The following is a 19416-nucleotide window of genomic DNA, read 5'->3' as shown; positions in this document are numbered from 1 at the left end:
GAATGAAAGTAATGCAGAGTGCAGACAGAAGGCTCTGTCCATTTTCATATACAAATTGGAAGTTAAGCAAAAATGAGCCTCTATACTCTGATTCCGCTGACAGCGAAATGTCATGAAGTCTATTTAAGAACACAAATTAAAGCTACAAGAAACTCTTGATCTTGAGTTACTCCCAAAAAACTGAAAACTTAAATTGTTTATTTCCCGAGCAATGTGTTACATTTACCTATTTGCTTTTCTCTAGCATTAGAATTAAGTTTAAATGTGCTTTGATTTCCTGTTTTCAAACTAAAAGCCTCAGGTTCCCTCCGTTCTGAGCAGTTTAACCGCTGTACACTGATAGAGAGAAGAGGGATGACGGACAAATGAGTTGTCGCTGCCATTCAGAGACAGAATTATTGTCAAGTGGTAAACACATTAAATATGTGATGATGAAGCACTGTGTCCTCTGCGCAGACACTAACAAGCAGAGGCTGTTTTGAAATCTCCATTACAGCCCCTCACCAAACCCCCTTTATCTGTCCCACTGAGGGGTATTAAAGGATTAAGATGCTATCTCAGTTCAGGAATGTCACAAGAATGTACTGTACTCTCCGCACCGCATGTGAAGATGGAAAAACTGGCACAAGGTGTTGTTGGTTTAGCCTCTGCAAATTTACACTTATTCATTTGTTCTGGGTCACAGAGTTAAGATCTTGATCCTCTGGTTATATGAAGGTTTTCTCGGCTAATTGGTCCCTCACGTGGTGAAGATACAGTAACAGGGAGGTGTGAGAGGACTCCGGCAACGGGACATGCAACAAGACCAGACGTGTTTGATAGCAGAGTTGACACTAGGCTTTGAAAAAAAGAAGAAGAAATGACGTGACCCTGTCTAAAAGTTTGTGGTATGCTGTCACAATAGTTATTAGCACCTGGACATGATGTCTTTCATCCAAAAGAGGCAACGTTTTTGAAGTGAATTCACTCATCTGTTCGATCTGAAATGTATTGTAAAACATATTTTTGGCCCTTTTTGAAGACTAGGCGTACAAAGCACCCGTCCCCCAGTCTGCTGACAGTTTCATTTGCAGTCCAGAGCTCTAAACTCTCACATATGTCTCATTAGGCTTTTTCAATAGCAGCCAGAGAATATAAAGCAACGATTCACATAATAAGGAGGCAAATTAGTGACATTTGTCTCTGTCATGAAACGAGACACTGCGTGGCTGAAAAGTCAGGGACCGAAGATTGAGGCCGCCGGATTCACATGCTGTCATGGCTGCTTGCCCGAGAGGAACACATTCATAACAGAGAGAAGTGGTTCAGCAGAGCTATTGGGAAGAAATCTAACGTGTGCTGATTAATGTAACAGTATACGTTTGGTGATTCATATTATGTAATATCTACTCTATCTTTCTGTTTGTAGTCATCAGACAGTGAGCTGAGGAGGCTGTCAGAGCAGCTTTTTCAGAAGGACGAGGCGGTGCAGAGGCTCCAGAAGGAGAAAGAACATCTGGTGGAGCTCAGCCAGGTGAGCGTGGTGAAGCATCGGGGTGAAATACTGCTGCACAGTATGCAGTTATGCAGTTGTAATGGGCCATTCCATTCATTTAATACTATGCTTTCATGAAGTTGGGGGACTTTGGAAAGACAGCTGAAAAAATGGTTCACAAATGAAGCATTACACAGTAAAAAAACACGAATTAGTCTCCAAGCCCAGACTGAGAAAACCCTGATGACATCACAAGGGATATTTAAGGTTTTCTTTTTTTTGCAGTAAAGCTCACAAGTCCCACTTCCTCCATGTTAGTGGATGGGACAAAAAGTCAGAACACATAAAAAAATTTCGCAAACATGGTTTCTGTCAATTTATGAGGTTCTTATCACAAGGATGTATCTTAAGTGCACATTTTTTAGGTAACTTTGGTTTTAATTTGTTATTTGATGCTATAAAACCAGTGAAATGGGATTGACAGCTGAGACTGAGTCAAGATTGGTCAAGCTCTTGTATTGGCTGGACTTCGATACCGCGGCTAAATAGCTTCATGCAGACTCTGGCTTTAAATGCACATGATGTCAGCCTTGCCCCTTCACAAGGGTTATTTTCTCAGACTTTACTAAAGTCCTTCAGAGCCAGAGGAGACAGGCTCAGTTTGAGCTGGACAATGACGTTAATGGTGCCTTTTGAGTTTTCTTATTAATAACCAAAGTTAAGTTTACATTCAAATGTTACTCACAAAAATGCACTGTGCATAGTAAAATAAATGTACTACCATGCATAGTGAGATAGTATACTATGTATACTATGTATTGCTATACATAGTAAAATAATATACTTGTAGCATAGGTCAAGAATATGTCATAAACCCTGCCCAGTACGTGTTAACAAATGGAAAATATGCCAAACTTTTTTCCCCCAAAGATGGTTCACTTCTTGCAGAACCTCATTCATCCAGGTTCATCACATTAAAAAGAAGACAGTGACTCATCGTTTACTTATTTTCTTTTTCCGGAGCTTTCAGCTGCCTCCTCTCAGCAGGCAGATTTCACACATGTGCCGCACAGGTTCAGAAAACATGGGAATATTTCATGTGACATCACTTAAGTATGTATAGTAACTTCCACATAGATATCCAGAAAAATACATTTTACGGGCTACAGCTTAAAAAAATTCTAATAAAGACCATGACATGCAGCTGAAAGCTCTTGAAAGGAATAAAGAGTAGACCTGGAGTTTGTTTGGTTTATTCATTTTGTTTGTTTGTTTGTCAAACTAGTGTTTTCACAATAAAGAATCAATCAAGGCCCTCCACTTTAATGAAACCACTTACTAGTCACTTACAATAAAGATTGAAGGCCCAGTGTAAACTGTGTAAATCATTTAGACAGCATGTCCTGCTGTTTGGCTTATTTTGTGATTGTTCATAAAGCCTTGTCTTATTTGTCAGTGCATAGATACCTCACTTACTGTTTGACTGCGAGTGAAACATACTTTGAGGAAAACACAACCATATGGCCTGAAGACCTTCCAAAAGTCGCTCTTGTGATAAATCTGCTCCCTATAACTGTACAGCACTAGGCGTTTCAAAAGCCGGGCAGATGGTTTGAAATCTATAGGAATCGTAACCTTTAACAACCTCATGATGCTCTGTGGCTGCTACAAGAGGCTGTGTTCACTAATTTCTCCCAGATGCTTTGATCCAACAGTAGCAGATCTGCTTCATTGTGCAATCTGTAGGAGCAATTGAGCGTCAGCCCTCATTTTTCTTCCTTTGTTTGTTGAACCTTTTTTTACGGATTGAACCAAGAACAAAAAGAGGAACTTGTGAACAAAACCCATGATGTGGATCGTCCTGGCATCATTGGGGCTCTCGCAGCTGTTTCAGTGATTTCTAGGCAGTCACTGAGTTTGGTGTTCCGATGCTTTTGTTCCCCCTTGATGGAAAGATGGAGAGAAACTCTCTGATCCGTCAGATCAAACTGGAGATGACTTCTGACATTTTCTCTGCAACCAAACAACCTCTATCTTTCCAAGCGCCAATGTGGCAGACAGATGGATGAGATGGAGGATCAGTGATTGAGGGACACATGTGCAGCCCAGGCTCACGCATCTTGTTTCACCCCCACAGCAGGCCATCGAGGACCTACAGAGCGAAGAGGAGAAAGTGAACTTCCTGACCAAAGAGAGAACCAAGCTCCAGATGCAAGCTGAGAATGTAAGAACATATTTAGTACTTTTATTGGTTGGCAATGCAATATACTACAATATTTCTTCAGAATATTTCATTTTTTAGGTATTTGTGAATCATTTAATTTACATTTTTCAAAACTACATTTTAGTTTTGAAAACTCCCGTCCTATTCTTTCCTGACATATCCTTCTCTTATCACATGACCCTTCTGCTGGAGAAAACAAATCAGCATTAGTTATAACTACCAGCAGTAGAGGCAACATGGAGAACGAGTTATAACGCTATCTGTCAGTAACAGTTGCACCTCATTGTCAATCCAAGCAAAGAAATCCCCACTTTTACTTTTCGCCATTGCTTTTCTTTGTGGGCTCTCACGCCGATCTTGTTTGGGCCAGACTTTCCAGTTTAGTCCGAAACCTAAATAACAGATGTGAAAGGGGCCTCAGACCACGATCCAGACCAATGGTCCAAACGTTTTTTCATCCACAAGAGGTGACCTCGATCTGGATGTTAAAACATTTGTTTGGATAGTTCAGACTGTCTGACCAATTGCCGGAAAGCTGGATCAGCAATTGACAATTGACAGCAATTGCTGGTTGTCTTCGTCTATGACAAAATAATGTTTAAATGGCAAGGGCACTCATTCTTGCTGGTAGTTATACCATAATGATAAGAGTGGCAAAATTTGCGAAGTGAAGCAGTTCATTAGTATTCTCCATTTAAACGGAAAGACTACTACTACTTTTTCTATGCACTTTATTAAGAAAAGTTAGCAAATACAATAGTTGAATTGACAATACGCCATGCGTGGCCGTCTACAAATCAATCAATGTCTAGTATAGGTAGAGACCTATGTATTGATGGAGGCAGAATGTTTTGGCTGTAGTCAAACAAAGTTCTTCATAATGTGAACTAACCAGATCAAATATAAACAACGTAACAAAGACATGAACCTTGTTGTGGACCTTAAGATTTTCTGCAACCAATTGTAAAGTAGCCAATCTGCCTCCTGTTTACAGCAGCAAGCGCCCACTCCCGATGAGCAATAAAATATTAAAGATTTAATTCAGTTATGTCTTGAGAGATGATAAAGTCAAAGTCGGCACCTGGCACAAGCCTTTGCCACAACATAGACATCTTGTCACCTTTAAAGGTCGTAACGTTAACGCATTATAAAACTGTTGTATTTGCTCACCGAGCAGATGTAAAGTATGATAGTAGTAGTTTTGGGCTGTAATTCGGACCATGTGATGAATTGGAGTTATCACACTCCCAACCGATATGGTTTTTGGGGGCCGATGCCAATATTGGGGAGTAAAAAATGTACCTGTATATATTTATTTACAAAATTGGCAATGATTTTTAAGATGTTTTTATCAAACCCTTGTGACAAAGACATTTTATTGAGACTTGATAGTTTACAGTTTTTACCGTAACATTTATGATAACTAACAAAAATTTAAAAAAACAATTCATCCAACTATTTGGAACTTGAACATAATATTTTTTTTAGTCTGTGAAAGGCTCAGATCAGCTGGTGTATTTCAGCCTACCAATACATCAGCGGTAGCTTTGTGTGCCATTTGAAGTGGATAGTACAGCTGGATTATTGCTTATGAATCTCTGATTTACCCAAATCATACCTCAAGAAAATTGACTGTATTTAATTGTTTAACTTTATACTGTAGAAAACCACACAGTTGTGATTCACAGCAAAGTTACAAGGAAACATTTAACAACAGATAAAACTAAAAGTTCTTCATGAAAATGTAACTGTTTAAATGTCACATCATATCAGAGGCAGAGTATTTCTTACTAGAGATCACTCTGAGAGCATATTGCTCTAACATGTGCATCCTACAAAAACACATGCTGCAGTAATATTATTATAAACCAACTATTTAACAGTGATATGAGGAATGGAAACTTATGTTATTATTCCACTTAATTGTAACCCTGGTAGCCAATAGGCCTTGGCAAATGTGGGGAGACATTGAATACATGTAATTTTATGCATAAAATGGTCAAATGTAATAAATGGTCGGAATAAAATATATTGATTATTGGCACAAAATATTCAAACTACTGGAAATTATAGTTTCAAGCTATTAGTACCCATTTTAGTCTTGAAAACCTCAGTCAGTTTGAACTGTACTTTCTGCACTTGCATGACATTATGACCATAGATTCTCCTTCCTTTCACTGCCTGTGTTAAGTTGGAGTATCAGCTGGAGCAGGAGCACCATCAGCTCAGTGAGCTGGAGAAGAGCAGGAGGAAGCTGGAGGGAGACAGCCGATCCACTCAGGATAGTCTGGGAGAGATGGAGAAGATGAGGAGCGGTCTGGAAGACCTCATCAAAAGGTCAGTCAAATATAGATTTTAGAGTATGGAAAAATGGAGACTACATCTCAATGTTGGGCAACAAAATAGCAGAATGTCCCACTCAGCCCGACTAGTCTTTGGGCCGACACAGCAAATATTTGCTTTGAAGCTGAAATTGAATTTTGGTGTTGGTCAATGTGAAGTCTCTTTCTAACCAGGCTTGCAAAGTGGCAGTAGGAATGGAAATGTTTGTGTGAGTCAGTTCACTGCTTTGGACGAGACTGGAAGATCTGATGAATTGTCGTGAAATGTTGTACAAACATTCACGGTCACAGCGGATGAATCCCACTGACTTTTATGATCCTCTGCCTTTTCCTCTAGCAGTGTCAAGGCAATTCTTGGTGAATTGCCTTGACACTTATTAGATAGCTTACTGTGTAATTGGTTTAGACATTTATGAGCCTTTCATATTTACATAGGGAGTAAGTCCTGTTCCACAGCAACCATCACATTTGTTTTGTTTTTCTGATTATCCTTATGGAATTCTCTCTAACTTGTGAAGTGGTAAATGAAAAGATGGTTAAACCGATCCCTCTAGTGAGTGATCATACAGCGGCAACACAGATATGAACCTTAGAAATGTAAATGTACGTTTAAAGCATACATCATTTATTAGCATAAATATATACTTTCTAAAATTCTTTGTCTGTTATAGACATTTACATCAGTGTACAATTACATGTGATGCTGTCGATCGATGCATATGACATCTGGTCATGTCCACAGCTGTCTATCGATTGAACGGAAAGCTGCTCCGATCCCATCTATTAACCCCAGTAATGAGACAAACTGGCTTCAAAAACGTATTGATATTCTGACATGATGCTGCTGCCCCAAGGCACTCTGGGAGGCTGCAATATTTATTAATACCTGCTCCTCAGTCCAGTCCCCCCCCCCCCACTCCCACCTCTACCCACTACAATCCCGACATGTTGCTGTCTGCCCTCAGTAATAAGAGAGCAAATTGGATCATTCACTATACTTTGCCTTGCAGCAACCAACTGTCAGAGAGCACAGCTGAGGCTGATGGGAATTAGTTTTGCAGGTATTTGGTTATAAATCAAAGTAAGTACAGATAAATAGAAAATGTTGAGCCGATGATGGAGCTAAATGAAAAGTTGAGCCATTTCCAAAGTGATGATGATCCTGAATGTGCAAATCAGCCTTAGGTAAGTTATCAGAGAACACACACACTTATTTATTCTTGTTTTCACCGACGTTGCTAAGGTGCCATTTTTCAAACAGTCTGTTTTGGGAGAGAATCTGTCAATCAGCCAACTCAGCTTTATTGCTTTACTTTCACTGAAGTTTAATTGGCATGATTCTTTAGTTAAAACTATGTTGTCATATCATGTCCAGTAAAATGAACAGTTGATACAGTCAATGCATTAAATATTGCATGGTTATTAATAGCCATTAAATAAATTGATTAATACTCTGAATATCCACTTGCCAAATACTGCGCGAGCACTGTGGCTCTTTCTGTAACAGTCCTGTCTCATATATGTATTGACACCTATGTCTGAAAGGCAACGGCAATTACTGTAACACACGATCAAGTCATTAAGGCTGTTTGAATGTGAAAGTCTGAAAAGTGCCACAATTTATATGCTAATTGCAATTTTGCCACATTAATCTCATCACAGGCTCTAAAAAGCCAAAAGAAAGAGGAGGACAAGGGTTTATGTGCAACATTTTTGTAAATTATCTGTGTACAACTGTATTTTGAGGTGATATGTCTTCATTCATGAACTGTAGGAAAATGTAAATAAGATGCGAAATTAAATGTTTTTTTGTTGTGCTTAGTAACATTTCAATCCTTGAACTGACTCGGTTTCAGTGGATGATTTATATCTCCCTTTCTCTGTGAAGGAGGGATCTGGAGATCTGCAGTACCAGCTCCAAACTGGAAGCAGAGGAGGCCCTCAACACTGGACTGCAGAGAAAGAGCAAAGAGCAACAGGTCAGTTTAGTATTGGTCTAGTTTGTGTGATGATGCTTGGTGCTTGGCTGTGGCCTTCCAGTAGTCAATCCTTCAAGATGCACAACACAGACAGAATGCTGTCAAGGATTGTAAGGAGGTGAAGCCTGTGTGAATTTTGCTGAGGTGGCAAGACCAGGTCAAGACTCAACCTGGAGTCATGTTCTGAGGCTTCAGTTGGTGAAGAAGGATCCATTCAAACTCAAGTTTCAAATCGAATGAGCTCATTATATGTTTCCTCATTACAAAAAACAGGAAAACTGCATAAAGGGGACCTATGATGCTTTTTTCCTATTTCTCATTACATCATTGTTTGTACCCATTGGTTTTCATATGGATTGTGTTTGAAACACTGAATCCACTGTTGTGTCACACAATAAGCAGGTAGTGGGCATTTGTGGCAGTTGACCATGTCACAGGGCTCTCACCACAGCAGCCAGAGACAAACCAGGTGCAAACATAAACTTCAAACTCAACATGAAGAGGCCTGCAGTTTCTGCTGGTGTGTTAGCATTGCAGCTCAGCACTAGTGTCTCTCCTGTCCGTGTCTCTGAGTCTCTCTTGAGGCAGCTCAGCCGCTGCCGTTTAAACCTGAGGATCAATCCGCTAACAGCTCTGACCTGCGCTGTTTGATCCTCTGGTACAGGTGAAGGTGCTCCCCTCACCTCCACAGCATTATACTTACCAAACAGAGATATCCTGCAGTAATCTTGGATTTGAACGTGTAAAGAGCTGTTGAGGAGTCGCTCTGTTGCTTAGTAGTTTTACAGTTTGCTTTCACTAGCTCCACACTGGACAGGCTTCCAAAATTTTGAACAAATCAAGTTTTTGAGGAGACCAGAGCTAATATTGCCTGTTTCAGTCAAAGGACCAACTAAGGGTCTGTGTAACATACAGTTTGACATAAATAAGGACTTTTTTTTTTTAATGTGAATCATGCGAACCATACTGTAGTGTTGTTACAAAATAAAACTACAGAGCTGGAAATTATATGAACAGGTCCCCTTATGCATGTAATGCAATGTCAGTCTCAATGTGTTTAGACATTAACTGAAAAATGTTTGGAAAATGTCCACAAAATTGGGTCTGGACATTCTTCGGTCCCTATCACCAAAATGTCTTGAATCTCTTTTTCCAAGTTGACATCTTCTTCGGCGTCTTCTACATGTCTACATGCTCCGGAGATGTTTGTATTCTATTCGTTATTTTTTCACTTGTTAGAAACATTATCATCATCGCGGTGATTTCTCCAGACAATATCCTGTTGATTCTCACATGGGCTCATTTGGACATTATCTTGAGTTTTTACAAGGGGGCAGAGAAGAAAAACTGGAGAGAATTTCGCAGTAACTGACTCAGAAATTTGCGTTCACACGTACAGCCCCTACAGAGAATTTCAGGAGAATATCCAGAGTTCAGTGCAGCTTTAGTAGTTTAACAGTTTGCTTTCAGTACGTCCACACAGGTAACGGGATGAAGCCTCGCTCAAATGAGTGTTTTAAGGAAGCCTATTAGTGTTAATATTAGTGTTTATCTCAAAGAAACAACCAAGTGTCTGTGTAACCAGAAGTTTGAGATGAATTACTTCTTCTGAACTGCGAATCATGCGAATCCACCCTGATGAAATTCCAGAATAAGCTGGAAATAAGAAGAATCAGTACCTAAATGTTTGTATCACAGAGTCAGTATTAGTCTAAGGATCTCACTGTTGCTGCAATGCACAACTGCATGTAGAGGATACATGAAGACTCTCTTTTTGCTTGATAGTCATCTGCCAGGCAGCGGGGCTGGTATGTGCCTTCCATCTGCAGCCTGTAATTTGAGATGATGTGATGACATTTTTCAAAGAGTTACAAAATTACACGTCTCATCCAATATAAGCTAGTTCCTTGATAAAATCTAGCTCAACCTGCAGCTGGATTTCAATAATAATGTAAGTTCATGAAGGGCACTGATGGTAGAAGGCTCCGAGAAAGTTCACCAGGAAAAGCGTTTTCCTTTGACCAGAAATATTTGAATAATATTTGGCTGGGATGAGAACCTCTATGGTGACTTGGTAAATGTATGAAAATCAGTTTCCTACAAGGACATGCAGGGAGCTGAGCTGTAGCTTCCAGGATACATACCAGTCTTTCAGCAGAGCCGCTGGGCGCTGCTCTGTGATTGGATCACTCACTTCACACCTCCATGCCTGTCAGGAGATGGTTAAAACACACCGCCTACATGATAACCATCTCCTGCGTCTGTACGACGCTGTCACTAGGTGAAGTTTGGGTTTGAGATTCCCCTCTTTTTTTTAAGACTTCAATATTTCTCTGTTTCTGATTCCTTGCATAGAAGTCTCCATGGCAACGGGATAAATGACTTCATGTTTGATCATCTGATTGTTTTGATTATGATATTGACTGATATCCATATCACCACTGCTTTAGCCAGTGTCTACAAACAGCATGATGTCATTGACACTTTCTTGGAATTGTGTAACGGAAAAACATGTGTTTAGTGGGTCAGTGATCAAGAAGTTGAGAGCACATCTGTCTCATAAGATATTAATACGACTTTTGACAATGATAGAAGGTGCCACACATGTAGAAGTCACAGACGAAGATGTCTGTTCTGGTTACAGATCTCTGTAACAACAGCCAATTTGAGTTATTATTGTGTAAAAACACAGGTGTAACATGTTTTCAATCTAAGCCGGGGATTCAGCACATTGAATATCTGGTGTCCTTGCACCGTGCCGTATTGCCCTGCCACATGTCCTTCCTCCTCGCTGACCTGTGCTCACTTTACCGTCACTGGTCAGATGTTGGTGTGACCTTTGCAGTGCTGAGGGTTTGCTTTGTGTTTGTTTGGTTGGTTCTGGAGTTTATGAGACCTGTGCGGATGGGAGAGAGGTTATTTTCTTACAGTCATTGAGCTCTACCTGATAACTGAAATCTCCTACTTATCCTACATGCCATTGTTCTGTTTTCTAGTTTTAGTCTTTTCTTTTTATCTGTTACTTGAAGGCTACACAGCCACTGTTTTTTTTGTATGTTCAAACATAGAATGTGTGTTGAAGTAAATGAAATTTATTGTTTTTTGCCGTGGTATCGAGAATCATGGAAACTACTAAATGCTTGGTATTGTGACATCCCTAAATTGGCATGACTTTTTTAGTTGGGTCCAAGACCCATCTGCCAACATGGAGGAGGTGGGGTTTTACGATCTATTTGCAGCCAGCCACCAGGGGGAGATCAAGATGATTTGGCTTTGCCTTTGAGAGCCGTCATTCGTCCATTTTTTTCTATAGTCCATGGTCCATATTATCGGCTTGTTTACAGTTTTTTGAAAGACGCAAAATAATGTAGTTAGCTACTGATATGCTAACTGTTGGCTTTGGAAGTAGCACCAGCTACTACTGTAGGAAGTAAGCTACATAGCCAGGCATGCTAACGTTAGCTACGGCTATGTTACAGCAAAAACACACATTGTTTAAACTATCCCTCAGACACTTTTTCTGTGTTTTTGGATTTGTAAATGCAAAAAGGCATCAGTGACTGCGACTTCTGACTAAACCACTGTGGCCTTAAATGTGGAATAAAACAACTGAACCTCAAACAGCAACATAATGAAGGAAAAGCTTTTGCAGAAGTGGCCACACAGATTATTAATACGCCATTTTTGGTGACTGCAGTGGAAAACCAACACAGCAGTGAGCACTGTGGTGTTGCAATGATGCTGCCATTTAAAAAGGCCATAATAAGTCTTCTGATTCTAAAATGCCTTGTAGCACAAAGTTATTGTATAATTATGATTAGGATAGGTATATTTCTTGCCCTATATACTTCTGTTTACTCTGGTGTTTAGTCTGCATCTGTAATGTTTATACTGAGGCTTTTCCTGGGTATCTTACTCTGCCATCCAGATGGAATCAAGCAAGTCTGAGAGCTTTCATCTGTGTCACCGGTGCACGCTGTAGATAATGTGTTTTGTCTGTGTCAGTCTTTTCGATGGATTTAGAGAGAGTGACATTAGGAGATGGTTATTTCAAAGTTCAGGTGACTGCCGACGCCTCTGGGAGCCTGATTTTTCTCCTAGAAGTTTGTCAGGGGAAGAATAAAGAGCGTCTTTGTGGAGTGAAAGGCGATCGGTGTGTCTTCGAGGTTGGACATGTTTTCACATTTACTGTAGCTTTGGCAGTCTCCCTATCTCACAATGAGACTATTATACAGTGTGTGCGTGCATGTATGTGTGTGCATGTGCAAAGACGCAGGTGGCCGGCCAGTTGACTGGATGGTCCCTCATTTCTGTCGCCCACTGTCTGGTTTTGGCGTAAAGGTCACATGAATATATCCATAAGTTTCTGTAGAATCAGACGCTGCCACACATCTCCCTCTTCAGTGTGCTGTAACTCAAAGCAGTTGGCTTGAAGGCAGGGTAATGGGGGGTCACCGTCCTGAGTTCTTACAACAGCTCCATCATACTCCTTAGTGGTTTTATTACACTGTCGTAAAGCAGTTATACCAAGTAACAGAGCTGTAAAGGGTTATCACAACCCGAGGAGCTGAAGCGCAGCCGTACCCTGCAGTCTGTTTGGTTTACACCAGATGTTTCCTAAGCTTCAGGTGATGCCTTTTTCCTCATTCACCTCTGTGCTGTGAAGCCATGCAGGCTATTGTGCTCTTACTTGTCTAGATTTAGCCACATCACTCTTTTTTAAAGATTTGTTCTCTGAGGTGGAGCTAAATGAATCTGTAGTTATGTGAATATAACATGAGAAAAAATACTTAGCTAAAGCTTAAAAAATCTCTTCAGGTTGCAGTCATGCAAGAAAAAAAAAGTCCTTTTTACTTTAAGGAGTGGAGACATGACACCCAACACTGTCCCCAAGTGATCAACTTTCCTCCCTGTTCACTCTGAACAGCTGAATTCTGCAAGAGCAGCAATGAGCTGAGAGGAAACCGTGGGATTTGGAAACAGAATAGAGCACTGTAGGAGAATCAGGGAGTGTATCTCAATGATGCATTTCCTGTAGATGCTTTCTTTATGAAAACTTGATAATACAATGAAAGGTTAATAATGTGTTAATCGTATCTACCTACTAATTCCACAAATGTCTGCATGTCTGGATGTGGAACGCAATCTCACGAACCATTCATCTTATCAGCTTCACGCTTGACATGTGTATTCTTTGTGCACAAGTGCAGTGCCAAGTTTGGTGAAATTTAGATGAACAATACGTCCAATATTAATAACAATTTAATGAACAGAAGACCAGGGCTCTGTAGCAGTCAGTGGGGGTGGGGCAGTGTGCCTTCAGTCTGTGGACCAAGTTCTTCTACCTCCTTGGATAAAGCACAGCAGCAGGTAACTGGGGTGAAAAATCACCATCAGAGCATTTTGATGTTTTTGATGTCATTTTTTGACAGCACAAGACTTCTGAAATAGCTGACATGCAATAAAAATGACAACAGTTAGGTTCAAATTCAGTCTCATTTTATGAAAACCCTTGACTATAAAATCTCCATTGCAGATAAACCAGGTAGGATGAACACAAAGTTTTCTAACTTCACTTTGCACCATAGACTGTTTATAAAAAGCTCTGCACACAACGTCCAGCACACAAAAAAATTCAAAAGTGACAGTATATTGTTGAACTGTTTGAGGAGGATTCACTAACAACAAGGAATAATTCTGAAGGATCTCCGGAGCATTAACACAGGACAGGTTTAGAACAGGCAGGTTTAGAACAGGCGCTGCGCTAGTATTTGGCAATGCTGTAAACATATCCCTCCTGTACAATGTTCACCTGTGATGAACAGGAGCAACGTCATCTCTAATATCACTGACGTGAACCTGGGTCGTCAGCTACAGCACGTTGCTTTGACCAGGTCAACAGGAACTTTCATCACCCTGTCAATCAAACAACTGCAGCTTCTCCTGGTGGGAGCTGCAGTTTGAAGGCATCGAAAAGAACAAAGCGTGTAGAATCCTGCAGCGGTGCAGGGACCTGAAGTGTGCGAGCATGTGCGGACAGTATGGTGGACTCTTCAGCAGGGGGTGCAGAGGCTGGGCTACTAAAGTGTTTGGCCCCTGTTTCCCTCTCTGACTGACATGGGCTGGGGGGGGGGGGTTGTGATCTGACAGGATGTAGCTGCCCACGCTACTGAACATCCCCTCTGATACAACTGAGGAACATCAGCTGTGAGGCCACATCTGATTGTAATTTATGGACAATTATTATAGTTTTAGTGTGCAGCGGAAAAAGAGAGACTTTAAGCACATACAATTATGGACATCAAACCCTCCAACCATCCTCAGCATAGACGGGCTAATTTTCTTATTTCCCCACATTGTTCCAACAGTAGAAACATTGATGTGGGATCATTTAGAATAAATTTCATTTTGAAACATGCACAAAATCAGTGTATAAACTCTCTCTGCCATAGATAAGTGGTCTGAATTGCGTTTATCCAGGCTGTCTGGCTCAGACATCTTAACGTTGTTAGTCCACTGTTGTCTACAATTGTATTAGAGCCACAATATTTATTTTGAGGCTGGTTTGAGGCTGTGGAAAGTAGGAATTTAACAAGAAACAGACATGTGAGTGGGGAACTGTGAGACAGAAAGAGGCTGTGCATGCATGAGGGGGTGTGGACAGTAAAATGCCGAAGGGGATCAACAGTGTGTGTGTGTGTGTGTGTTTGAGTTTGTGTGTCTGTGCGTGGGACAGTCAGTCAGTCAGTTGGGCTGCTGCTGCCTCACCATGGCTGTTCTCTCTGCAGAGGTGCTGCGCTGGCATGTGAGTTTTTATTTTGACTTTTTTTTGTTTTTATGTCTAAGCTTCACTTTTTTTTAAAGCTGATTAAAAAGGCTGGGGAAAAAAAGGTGATAGGCTAGGATAAGTCTGAGCCCACCTTTGGGATAATTCTCAAGTGTTCAGGTTAGCTCCCCTTCAATTAGAATGAATCAAATAATAGCAGAAGCGTGGGATAATTTATTACCCATTTGTCTATTTTGACTCATACTGTCAGATAGTTTCACGTTGAAGGATCTTTGGATGCCGTGTAGCTGGTGAGTTGCTTTCACCACATCAGTGGGTGGAGGTGATGCTGCTGTGAATGGCCCTGGGCTACACGCCATGTCAGACACACTTCCTGACACTGAGATGTAGATAGAAACCGGAGATAGTGCAGAACATGGTAGAACATGGCAGAACTTGGAAGGATGCACCGCAGCAATGTTGGGAAACAACTTGGCCATAAATCTTTACTGGCAGCACAAGACACAGCGCTGGTTTGGGATTATTGCAACAGAAATGTGCTGCTGGTGATTTATTTATGTGAGATTGTTCTGATTGTTTTTAAATGTCGGAGCGGGATCAAATAAAGTCATATAAGGATCCGTTAGTGCACACAGATGGTGGAGAAGGAATTCAGATCGCCAGCAGAATGAAAAAAATATTCCATTATATTGTAAGGACCTGCATTTAAAATGTTATTCAATCTTAAAGATCAGGATGTACATAAATGTCAAGAACACTCGAAATGACCACCACCATAGCTAATGCATCAATATGCAAGTTGCATTGTGTTGTTGAAGTTTGTCTTTGTGGAGATAATTTGAACTATGACTTAAAACAATGCATCATATTTTAGGGAGGCAGTGTGTGTTTTGTATGTCAAATCTTCACCTGTAAAGTGTTACTGCAGTGCATCCTTTGAAGATGAAAGCCAAGTAAGTCAAGTAAATCAGAGCTGTTGATTAAAAGGAAAGAATACCTGCTCCTCAGGTATGCAGTGGAGATACTATTACTTGTTGTTTTGTACTTAAGTAGAGTATTTGTGTAAATGTCCATCATTCCTTTCCACTACTGACAGTTTTACAGTGTCAGAGCCTTTTTGTTCAGTGTGAATAAAATAACAGACATCATAGTTTGTATTTATATTTAGAGTATTAGATCAATATATGAGGAAATATTAACTTCTCATTTGGGGCTGGATTTGCAAGATCCCTACTATTCAGCATCAATAAGCCATTTATTAATCGTTAATTAATAATTATTACTTAACTCAAATTCCTGCTGTATCTCACTGTGTAGTTGGAAGCAGATAATAGTGCATTTATTGGATATTAGCATATTTGTCAGTAACTTTTGCTCCTAACCTTTTGATTGTGAATGACACAGTTGTAAATGGTATAACATGGTTGTAATAATACAGAATGCTTTTGTTAAATTAAATAGTTTGTTGTAGTTGCTAATAGTTGTATATATACAGCATAGAGTATATCACTTATAATAAAATAAGACATGTGGTGTCAGGAAGCTGCAGGCTAAAAGACCTCCCCTCCCTTTAAGGAAAAACAAGCAATCGGAAATAATGATATTACAAATAAAAAAACGAAGCCAACATAACTTCAGGAAAAATGCTTAAAAGGCGCACAATGAGCAAAACCATCAGCAAACTTTGATTTGAATGTATCTTCAGTCCTGAAGATGTTGCTTCCATCCAGGACTGTAAAACCGAGCGGACGCCAAGACAAAACACAAATTCCTTGAATGTTGTGAAAGGGGCAGTGATGCTTGTTGGTCTCACTGACCGGACACTGCAGACCCAGCCCTGAGTCAGAATACAGATAATGACGGTGGCCGCAGACATTCCTGCTCTAAATTGCTACCTGAGGCAAAAGCCAGAGGCGTTGTTGCCAAATCCCAAGAGAAAGCAAGAGTGAACGAGACGGCCTCACCACACCACACACAAGTGTTGCCCTGAAATAGCAAACAGTCTGCGGAGGTGACGCCCCATTTGCTCTCTGTCCGAATTATATAGTTACTGTGAAAGCAGAGGTTAACAGCTCAACTTCAGATATCCAGCTCATATCTTATATTTTAGTGAAAGCAGACTGTTATTGTTTTTTTCACTCAAGTCTGTTTTTTCCTCCCCTGTTCAGGCCCGCATTGAGGAGCTGGAGGAGGAGCTGGAGGCGGAGCGCGCCATGAGAGCCAAGGTAGGGTATATCTGCACAACTGTAAGGGTCGGAATATACAGTACATGCTGTTAATTACATGCACGCAAGATGGCTGCTTTGCATATCCTGCGTCCGATTGGTGCGTAGCTTCTGAAAATCCTCAGAAATTAACGGGATGCGCACACGCGATGCAATATCCACGTGAAGGTTGGGGCGGTAGTGAGTCCTTCACAGGGTCAGTGGGCACGTCATCAGCAACAGAAATTAGTGTCTGGAATTATTCACATTTGTATGATGTGTCATGGGTTTTTCAGTCTTTATCTTAACATGAGTCAAATTTGTATTTCCTCGAGTGTTACCATCTTTGTTTGCGTATTTACGCATGCAAATCCGAAAGTGGCCGATAGATCGGTCTGAGTCAAAGATTATAGAGTGAAGCGCTCTACAATCTTTAGCCTGAGGTCTGTGGTGTTCCCTCTACTGGAATCCTCGTAACACACGTAGTACCTAAACAAGTACGTGAACAATAACGTTCCCAACGCAGCCGGTTACTTACCCATACGGGTGGTTAAACAGCCATTATATCATTGGCTTAAGGAATCTCCCCTCTCCCACAATGAAACAACAAGCACATGAGGCTTAAATCTGTCAGTCAGGCTGCAGGCGAGACAAGAGGAGGTCGGCTGTGACCTTCAGGCCCGTGGCGGGGTGTGCCGAGCCGTTTGCTGACGGAAGGGAAACACTGAAAGAGAGAAAAGTACAAGAAAAAAAGATTGCTGATGTGTTGGCAGCCGGTGGGATACGTGTGTTGGTCACCCCAAACCATCTGCACCTGTGATAATAAACTCAGGGGGGAGAGACCTTGTGTTTCTGATTAACATACAGGGAAACCCCAGAGGCGTAGAGGGACCCAACATCCTTTTTTCTTATTTTTTCCCAAACTTTCTCTTTCCTGTATGCACACACACACACACACACAAACAAACTTAGTGAGGACACTAACTAGCCCTTACACCAACCCCTTAAAGCCAGTCCTAACCCCCAAACAGCCCGGTTAGGCTCAAAATGGTCCTCACAAAGATATCTGTACAAGTAAACACATAGAGTTAGTGAGGACACTATTTGTTATAATACATTCCCTAGCTACGTAAACTAGCATGAAACCTTACTATTACAACTAAATGCCTAACCCTATCCTAACCCTGACTTAAAGCACGTCTTTATCAGCAATTTGAAAAAGTGAGGATCGTCCTTACTTTCTTAAAATTTGGTCACTCCGTAGAAAGAAAGTAAAAGTATACACACACACACACACTGGTACCTTCTGTTTTTTGTAATCCCCTCGTCTTGCCCCAATAGAAGCAAACCAGAAAACAACGGGACATTGTTTTCCCCAACACACCTTAGTGATATTAAAGGGGTTCGGCACAGCATGCCTGCTTCATATAAAACTTATCCACCAAGGTGGGCGCTTAAAGTGCTTGTTGTTTCAATGGAGACGCTCTGTAAACCTGTGTGTATTTAAGCCACAGAACCAGGTCGTCCCCACAGACCTGACTCCAGTTCCCATGTTACAGTAGGGGAGGGCACTAATGCAAAAAGGAACATATTTCACCCTGAGTGTTGAATAGAGTGACAGCAGGCCCCAGGGTGTGTTTTGTACACTTCTTCCCCACTCTGGGTGGTATTCTTAATGGTGCGGGAGCAGGGTCTCCCCTCCCCACCCCACCGGTCCCCAAAGCCACGGAGCGGGGAAAGAGGCAGGCCGAGGCACGCAGGTCTTTATCTGTTCCGCAGCGCTGCGTCTTCAGAGCAGCTCAGATCTAACATACCTCTGCTGCAGACAGGCCCGCTATTGTTAGGCTCTGCTCCTCAGGTCACACAGGGTAGATATCATCAGGAGATAGAGGCTGACAGACAGCACTATTTTCCATGGGATCTTCCTTTCGGCTGGAATGCCAGCCGGTCTCACACACACATGTACACCTACACACACACACACACACACACACACACACACACACACACACACACACACACACACACACACACACACACACACACACACACACACACACACACAGCATTTAAACAGTATGTAATCTATAAGAGAAAGGCAGATAGCAGTTTATTTGAATTTGACCACACGTAGGGCTGAACTTTTACCTTGATCACGATTAATGAATGATTATTTTATGCCACACCCCACCCCCCCACAGGATAGTGATCTGAGTAGTGTTGGTCTTTATTGTTAACCTGTAAAGTGAGCGCAGGTCAGTGGGGGAGTGAGGAGGGAGGACATGCAGCAGGGTAATAAGGCACGGTACAAGGCACACTGCAAAAACAGGAATTTAATAATTTTGATAAAATAATAATAATAATAAATCAGATTTGGCTGAGATTGAGATCATGGCCAAATTGGAT

The 19416-nt window shown here is 41.2% G+C and overlaps 1 protein-coding gene across 3 annotated transcripts in view; it reads left to right on the top strand.

Moving 5' to 3' along the window:
- Positions 1–19416, top strand: part of LOC118100139 (myosin-16) — a 56372-nt gene that overhangs the window by 23984 nt on the left and 12972 nt on the right. For 2 of the 3 annotated variants that reach the window (XM_035144898.2, XM_035144897.2), the window contains exons 3-7: positions 1409–1513; positions 3612–3698; positions 5890–6035; positions 7929–8019; positions 16975–17031. In XM_035144898.2, the coding sequence (XP_035000789.2) occupies positions 1409–1513; positions 3612–3698; positions 5890–6035; positions 7929–8019; positions 16975–17031 (486 nt within the window). Of the gene's footprint in view, positions 1–1408; positions 1514–3611; positions 3699–5889; positions 6036–7928; positions 8020–14726; positions 14825–16974; positions 17032–19416 lie in introns of those variants that run through there. The other variant, XM_035144899.2, reaches the window with a different exon arrangement.

This window comes from Hippoglossus stenolepis, chromosome 21 (genome assembly GCF_022539355.2).
Source record: "Hippoglossus stenolepis isolate QCI-W04-F060 chromosome 21, HSTE1.2, whole genome shotgun sequence".
Taxonomy (NCBI): Eukaryota; Metazoa; Chordata; class Actinopteri; order Pleuronectiformes; family Pleuronectidae; genus Hippoglossus; species Hippoglossus stenolepis.
This window is presented reverse-complemented; position numbering and strand designations above follow the sequence as displayed.